The sequence below is a fragment of the Microtus ochrogaster genome, chromosome 16, assembly GCF_000317375.1.
Source record: "Microtus ochrogaster isolate Prairie Vole_2 chromosome 16, MicOch1.0, whole genome shotgun sequence".
Taxonomy (NCBI): Eukaryota; Metazoa; Chordata; class Mammalia; order Rodentia; family Cricetidae; genus Microtus; species Microtus ochrogaster.
The window spans coordinates 36,448,366-36,457,465 of NC_022018.1; the positions used below are offsets into that span (position 1 = coordinate 36,448,366).

At 41.1% G+C, this 9,100-nt stretch overlaps 1 protein-coding gene across 1 annotated transcript in view; it reads right to left on the reverse strand.

Moving 5' to 3' along the window:
• Exoc2 (exocyst complex component 2) overlaps positions 1–9,100 on the reverse strand; it is a 136,262-nt gene that overhangs the window by 78,036 nt on the left and 49,126 nt on the right. Inside the window, exon 11 of the mRNA XM_013349120.2 lies at positions 2,951–3,076. Coding sequence (XP_013204574.1) covers positions 2,951–3,076 — 126 coding nt within the window. The remainder of the gene's footprint in view (positions 1–2,950; positions 3,077–9,100) is intronic.

Genomic DNA, 9,100 nt, shown 5'->3' on the forward strand with positions numbered 1-9,100 from the left:
GCGAAGATGTGGAAGGCTAACTCTCCCATTCCCCACTTGCCTGGTGATAAAGAGCCACTATTACTGATTTCATGTCACTCTTTGCTAAATGCTACACACACACACACACACACACACACACACACACACACACACACACAAGCAAATATAAATATGTTCTCATCATTCTCAAATGTCCTGTAATTGCTTGACTTCTGAAACATTTGGCTCTCTCTCCTCATCACTGTTCCTGTAAGTCCACATTCATACAGAGAGCACTTCCCTCTCTCTGAGATACAGACTGTTTCATCTAGAATTACTCAAATTAACAAACTTCCTTCTAACAGTGAGACTGCCTTCCATGTTTTAGTTAAAACTGATACTTTCACTAAAAGAAATCCTCCTGATTTAGCACATGTGCAAAAAGAATAAACAAGATAAATAAATAAACAAGAACCGCTGGGTCAAAGAATGCAGCTATGGGGAATGTTGAGAAGGGACTGCATTGCCCATGGAGGGGGTCTGTCCCCTTGCAGGAGAAACAGGAAAGCAGTAGCTTTGTGATATTCTCACTAGCAAACAAGCTGCCAAACCCGAGACAAAATATAACAAACTCCCCAAGGGCTTGTGAGACTCAAGTACTAACTGCCCCTTAAAACTGTTATTGTCATGAAAGAGAACAAGGGCCTGCACCTGCTTAACCACCCTTGAGGCTTCCTTTGGCCACTTCAGGGCCTGCATACTTGGGCACATCAGTATTTCCATACTGTGGGGAAAAGACTGAAACTCATTCTCAGTGGTAAAAGGTGTAGTTCTTTATATCTAAGGGTATTGTAAACTTAAGATTTGTTCCTCTGTTGAATATTGGGGTCCATGAAAAGTCCCCAAAAGACCACCAGTCACGATGTAATTAGCAAGAGCATTTTTATTATACCACAGGCATGTGGGTCGTACACACCTGTACAAAGTGAAGACAACAACCCCAAGACAGATGCATAAGCTTTTAAGCAGAGCTACAGGAATTTGAAAAGCAGTGTGACCATTCTATTTAGAATTGACTTACCCAAGTGGCAATCATATTAGTACATTTCTAATTGGTTAGAGCTAGGAGGAGTGGGCCCAGGCCATAGCTTTTCCATTCTTGGGCAAGTCTGGACCTGTGTGGGGGTGGAGGTTGGGATGTGAAGACCTAAAGATTATCTGTGAACTTATCATACAGCTGTAAACTGCTGAATAACTAAGAAAACTGTGTTTTCAAAGTTTCTAGAATAGGCAAGTATATATACCAAGAAGATTTCATTTGACAACATGGCTTTTTTCCCTAAAGTAAATGATAACACCAAACTATTTTAGAAATAGACAGCATGTCGCCTGCAATGCACAGGCCAGAGCCAGAAGTATCATGGGTTCAAAATAAAATCTTTGAAAACATTAATTTAAATTCATTCTTTATAAGATTCATGTGAGTGTGTGTTTTAGCTGCATGTATGTATGTGCACCGTGCTGTCTGATGCCCATGGGTGAGACAAGAGCATTGGAGCCCCTGGGACTGGTGGTACAGATGGTTGTGAGTCACCATGTGGATGCTGGGAACCACGTCTGTGCCATCTGCAAAAAGCAGCAAGGGCTCCTAACTACTGAGCAATCTCTGCAGCTCCCAAATTCAATTCTTTAAATTGAAGCACTGAAAGATTTGCCTGAGCACAGCAGCTGCATGGCATTTCCTCCAAGAACAGTGTTTCAAAGCACTGTGATTCCACCAGGCAGCTCTCTGACCTCGGTTCTGCATTTCTACTGCCGGACACTCGCCTGTATCCTTATCTCATGGATTCTTTGCTGGGAAGTGAGTGAAAGCAACATGGACACAACCCAAGACCCCGTGGTCACTGAAACTGGCAAAGAGCTCTGAATGGTCCACATGTCCCTGTGTGCTCTAACCATACATGCATACAGCAAGCAGTGCGGACATGCAATCACCCAGATTCATACACACTGCACACACAAGTCTCAAGGCAGCCGATCACGAGAATCGTTCTGTAGCACCAAAGAAAAAGAGGGAACTCTGATTTCCCACTGACTTAAAACAAACAAAATTTTATTTGAGAAACCACAAAAGCAAAATGAGAGAAAATTCAGCTCCCTTCTTAAATCCAATAATAAGTATTGTAATGGAAACCATTTTATGATGGGAAAATGACTTAACAATCATTATTTAAAAACAGCAAACTGATTCCAAAAGCTTAATTGACCAAATCTTTTACAGCAGCTTTCTAGGTGAATTATGTTGTCGCATTCACAGCAGCGGCACAGGCTGGCACAGCTGCTGGACAGTGATGTCAGACAGACTCTGGAGTACTGGAAGTGCTGCAAGGACTTAGCATACTGTTGTGATGTGGGAGTCCCCTCTGTGTGTTGCTTGTATTGGTTAATGAATAAAGAAACTGCTTTGGCCTCACAAGGCAGAACGTAGGTAGGCGGAGAAAACAGAACTGAATTCTGAAAGGAAGAAGGCAGAGTCAGGGAGACACCAAGGACCCGCCGGAGGTAGACATGCTGAGACTTTGCTGGTAGGCCTGGTACTCGTGGTGATATACAGATGAATAGAAATGGGTTAAACTAATATGTAAGAGTTAGCCAATAAGAAGTTATAGCTAATGGGCCAAGCAGTGATTTAATTAATACAGCTTCTGTGTGGTTATTTTGGGGCTAAGCTAGCTGGGTGACTGGGACAAACAAGCGGGCCCTCCTTGGAACACTGTTGCTCAGTCATCCAGGCCTGTGCAAAGCAGTGAAAGTAATGTAGTACCTGGGCCCGCCCTATGCGGCACAGGGGAACTCAAGAGTATCATATTCTCTCATCTTTTTTACTACCTGCCAATTTTCTTAGGTATTAAATGGAGCCTTTTCTACCACATCCTTTCGGAAGTGTACAGACCAGGAAGATCATGCAGAAGAAAGGGTGATAACTTACTGTCATCGCGACCAGACTGAAAGCTGCTACCCCTCTTCAGTGACGCAGTCTGGCTGAGATGGCCCAACACTGAGGGGCGCACGTCGTTATCAAGGTCCAGCATGGGGCTGTGCGGGCCTGGGTTACCTGGAAGAGAGATGACATTAGCTATTACCGTGGGCTATGATGTAATATAGAGTTTCTTCAAGGCTATTTCCTGCTCAACTGTTCCATTCTTTTACATACAGAATTAAAATAAAATTTTCTCCAAATAGCTTTCTTTTTTTTTTTTTGTTTTTTGTTTTGTTTTGTTCGAGACAGGGTTTCTCTGTAGCTTTGGAGCCTGTCCTGGAACTAGCTCTTGTAGACCAGGCTGGTCTCGAACTCCCAGAGATCCGCCTGCCTCTGCCTCCGGAGTGCTGGGATTAAAGGTGTGCACCACCACTGCCCGGCTCCAAATAGCTTTCGCTTTTTAAAAAATTTCTTATGGTCCTGAGGACTGAGCTCAGAGCCTCATTTAAGAGTTCTGCCACCAAGTTATGTACAACCCTAAACAGATTTACAACATTATTTCCATTATGACACATGTGGAGAACTCGGTCTGCCATTCTAGTTTAATACAAAGTTCTAAGAGTCAGTGTGGTAGGGTCAATGCATGATCTAATAGTGAATACAGCAACAGGGAGACCAGTCCTTTACTAAACAAAAATGGAGGAGCGGACAGAGGTGGGGGTGAGAGGGGTGTCAACAAGCTCTAAAATAAATAAATAACTTTGTTTTATGAAAGAATGAGTGCAGCAAAATTAGGTGTGGCCATAGTACAAATGTAGACATTAAGAAGTCAACTTTTGCAAAACAAGATCCTGGGTTAGAAAGGAAACTACCGGCTTCCGACTCTTGTTTCTCTTACTGCTCCGCACGTGTGTATTTACGACATAAACGCCACAACTCATACTGGCTTCCGCTGGATGGCTATCTCTTTGGAATATAGGATTTGATTCTCCATTTTCTCTCTTGGTGCCTGCCACCAAATTAACCTTCTAACCTCACGCTTTTAATATTCTAGCGGCTAAAGTCTGCTTCCACGGAGAAGGCCACACCAGTCCTGAAGTACTCAGGAGGCAGCGGCGGGAGGATCAGCAGTCTGATGCCAGTCTCAGCAACACGGCCTCAGGAGGAAGAAATGGGCATCTTATCTCTCCAACCCCACGGCACTGGACCTTGATGACTCCCTCAAGGTAAGAGGGACTGACGTCATCACTCACTAGGAGCCATATTCCTTATAGTTTATAATTTAAAGACAAGATATTTTCATGTTCTAAAGAAAATTTTAGAAATTAAAATAATATTTTAACGAGAATAAGATGATAGCTACTCAGGAACATCTGATAAGCATTTACTGGGCAATCCTATGTGCACTGTTCTGGAGGAGTTTAGATTCTGGCTGACTGGGGGCTGAAAATAAACCAATAACAACTAAATATAGCTCCACTTGCTATTCAGAGAGTGCAGTGAGAAGGAACAGGACCCTTTTTCATGGGTCCTTGCTACTGTGCATCACTATACCTGGCGACCTACTACCAGTGGGTTTTTATAGAAAGGAAATTATGTCACTTAGACAAATTTTTTGTGGGATACAATATTTGAGGACTGTGTTCTGATGACTCTGCCAACTGCTGTCCCTTTACTCCTACTTTGAAATATATTATATATAAAACAAGACATTGAAAAATCCAGAAGGTAAAAAAAAAAAAATTAAAGGGCATATGATGTAGAGTTTAAATGTGGTGTCACTATAATAACTGTCCGGATCTGGAACGATCTTATAGGTGAGTCTCCAACACACCTGTGAAGGAAATGCTGACTGGGTTAACAGATATGAAGACCCATGCTGACAGGGCCAGCACCGTTCTCTGAGTTGGGTCCTAGATTGGACAGGGTGTTTCTTGACTGTGGACAGACTTTGCTGCCTAAGCCTTGCCACCATGGACTGTAAGTCCAACTGAGCAGGAGGAAACCTTTGTCTCTCACAGCTGCCTATACACGGCATTTTGTAATGGCAACAGCAAAAGGAATTAAGACAGGTAGGATAAAACACCATATGTTTGATTTCATTCCACATTAAACAGAAAAATCTGTATGGAACGTTTCGCGAAATTATGACATTTTACATTGTAGTTTATAGTCTTCGCTGTTATTAATCATAGAATTCAAGAAATATCAAAACACAAATTCTCTGATGTACCAAACACAGATATTAAAAATTTCACAAAATGCTTTTATTTTATAAATATATTCTGCATTTTACTTTTAATATAGGCTATGAGGTCATATGTTTATAATTAAGAAGGAAACATTTCCAGGTCTTATGTAAATAAACTATCTATATTCCTAAAATATTACAATTACCATTGATTAAGTGGATCCTCAGAAAATGTGTTTCTCTATAAGTGGTATTTTAACAAGTTTAACTTAAATGGTTTGATATTATATTATCTGGAGTTTAAGCAAGGCTTGAATTTGGTTTATCATTTTCTTTAATAATAATCTTTATCAGGCATATTTTGTTAGATACCAGAAAGCACTCCTCAGAGCTCTGTTAGCTACACAGGAAAGACTTTCTGGACTGACAGCTAGCATTAGCAGCAGGGATAACTCAGAGCAGGTAGCTGAAACTGCATGTGCCCAGTGAGTCCAACTAGCACCTGAAACATCTTTGTAAGCGCGACGTGAGTCCAATGACCAGAAGGTGGCGCTGCGGGGCTGCACGTAAGCATTTAAACCTCTGAGTGGTGGACACTAGGAATGAGTTTCCCCTAACAAAAAGTCCCACAGTGTGTTACAGAAAACTAGAAGAGTTATGCTTTCGGGAGAAAATTTATTCAAACATTTATTTAAAGCAAACCATTTATCACAAATCATGTTAAAAATCAAAAAGCCTGAAAGATTCTGACATTCCTTTGAAGCTTCAATTACAGGTTTTGATACTTTTTATTTCGCAATGATTATAGAAATGAAGTTGCTTTGACAGTGAGTATTCCTATAAGACAATGAAGAACAAAAGAAACACATTTTTTAACTATAAAATCAACAAAAGACTTTAAAATACTTCACAAAAGGTTAGCCTTTTTTCCCTTGATTGTTTACACCTTATAATACAAGAATCTCATGATTGTAAGAACCTGTTCAAGCACATACAACAGAACTGGAGAGAGGATTGTGCACTTGCTGCTCCTGCAGACACCCTAAGTTCAGTTCCCAGAGCCACATGGGACCAGCTCCAGGGGATTTTTTTGGCCTCCTGGACACTGGCATTTATGTGCACAATCCCACACAGACCCACATACAGATACATAATTTAAAATAAAGTAATCTATTTTAAGCATGTACAGTTGAAGGTGATGTCACTTTGCATATTTTCTTTGAAAGCTCACAGACCTGGCCACCGGGAATCAGCTGAGGAGAATGGTCACCACTGCCACACAATTTCAGGCTTTCATTACAGTGTTTGCACTGGGCCCTTTTGTAGGTGACAGGGAGCAAAGTTTTGTGATGCCATGTTTGCCTCTGTTCTTTTCAAAATAATATTAAGTTAGCATAAATTCTGACCAAGTGTTTTCGTGAACATAAATTTTCTCAAAAAACAAACTCTTATGATTTTTGCTGAATAGAACTGGGTCACGGGTAGGGGGTTACTGGCAGTTCTGGGGATCAGGACTGGCTCCACCTCCAGCACATGGAAAACCTTAAAAACCTTATAGTCAAATAAGAGGCTATTACACTTATTTACTAACTGTCCCCACATCAGGAAGAGGGTCAGGAATTTATCTGAAGAGGAAGTTCATGGCTATCAATAGCAGATCACTGTGTCAAAAAAAAAAAAAGGTGCTACAAAGACTAACTAATGATTTAAACAATGCAACGATGCAACTGTTGTACTACGAAAATTCTGATTTTATGATTCAGAGTTTCAATCTAAAACTGTGTATCATTTGTATGGACAAAATGGAAAGCATCCTTTTTTTGCTCCCAGCTCTACAATTGGGGCTTGATCAGTGTTATTTGAATAAAGATATAAAGTTTGCCACTTCACATTGAGCACAGACACAAACTACTCTCCTTGAATGAATGAATGAATGAATGAATGAATGAATGAATGAAATCTTCCCCTCTCCCTGGCACTGGGATCTGCGGAAGCATCTGCTGAAGAACTACCCTATAGAGATCACTCTGGAGATAGCATTTCAAGCAGGGACACAGCCCTGCAGCACAAGCCATGAACACTGATGATTCATGTGGTACAGGTAACACTACCAGCACAATTCCAAGGAAACTTTAGTATCCAGCTGCATCCCCAGCTTCCACAAACTAGTGTCTAATTTATAACTTTGCCAAACGCCTGAAAGAAAGCGACCTTTAAAGAAACTTAACATTAAACACATACACAAAGACATTTCTTCATTGCTGACAATCAAAAGTTGGTCTTATTTTCCCAACATAATTTTCTATAACCTGTGGAAGCAACACTCTTAAAAAGGAATTTTTTGTATGTTTCTTTCTTCTAATTTGGCGTATGCAGAGATAAACAAATTGAAACAAACAGTAAACCTGGGAATTATTTTTAAAATAATATAAACACAGAACAGAAATCTTGTTTTACTAGGAGAAAACCAGTTGGAAATCTGTATTTAAAACTAGCAGCTGGGCGTGGTGGCACATGCCATTAATCCCAGCACTAGGGAGACAGAGGCAAGAGTAGTTCTGTGAGTCTGAGGCCAGCCTGGTCTACAAAGCAAGTTCCAGGATAGCCAGGACTGTCACACAGAGAAATCCTGTCTTGGGAAAAAAAAAAAAAAAAAAAAGCAGCAGCACACTCTGTTTTCCTAGGGTCACTAAAGCCCCAGTCACGCCACCATTTTTCAATCTGCTATGATTTTGAAACATTTCTGATTTTATTTCCGCAAACTAGAATTTCTGCTAGATAAAAGCTCTTCAGCTTTTAATTGTTTCAGAAAGAACTCCGGTGAGACTCACAAACTTAATCTTCGAACTTTTATCAGTTTTAAAGAGTGACAAGGACTTTTAGAAGGCTTCCAGGAAGCCTTATCATGTGTCGTATATCCTGATTATCACACATCAAATTTTAAAAAGCAAGGATTTTAAATGCAAATATTGGTTAAAATTTGTTTAACAGGCTCTCTGCATAAACAGCGCTCAGGGCAAGCGCAGATGTGAGCCAGGTGAATACTTTCACTGTGTTTTCAGGCCTCGTGCCTCTTGTGGCAAGTTTCTCACAGTCCACAATAGTGGGGAGCACTGACCCACGGCCCCAGACTCAGGAGGGCAGCCTACTTCCTCACCACCCTTAAACACCTTTGAACACATTTTCCTGTGCACAGCGGGCCCTTGTCCTGTGCAGAGGCCCGACCACCCACTGTTGCTTGTTGACCAAACACATAGGGCCAGGAGCCTCAGGCAGAGAGGCCGGATAGGATCCTTTCAAGCACCACACAGAGGAATTTCAATGCCAAGGCTGGGTGGGGGTGGGTGTATCAAGGCAGAATTACAAATTCCTCACGAATTAGACCTGTGTCAACAGATAAAAAATGCTCTTTGATCTTCTGACTATATATTTGAAGCACCAACAGAAAGATTTCCTCAATTTAAAGGGAATAATTTAATCCAATTAACCCACGGGAGTCACGGTCACCACAGTTTCCCTCACTCACAGTGGAGCTCCCCAGCCCAGCTCTAGGCCCTGTTCCTGGGGTCTCACCAGATTCAAAACAACAGTTTAGAAAAGGAAATGAATTTTGAAAACAAAATTAAAGATGTAAACACTCAAGACACTCAAGGGATAGTTAGGTAGTTTGTAATAAGGCGGGTATCACCAATAGGATATAACTATTTACAATCGTTATAAATAGATTATATAGAGAAAATATGCCTATATTATGCAAGCCAAAGAATTTAAAAATGTCAGAATCAGAATAAAAACACTTTCAGTAGTCACCATTTTAAAATTACCAAGAAATACGCACACATTTTGTACTGACGTGTACTTGGTGTTTAGAGTTAAACTCACAGTAAGGCACAAAGGGCCAGCTGCTGGGCACCCGTGGCAAAGGCACAAAGGGCCAGCCGCTGGGCACCCGTGGCAAAGGCACAAAG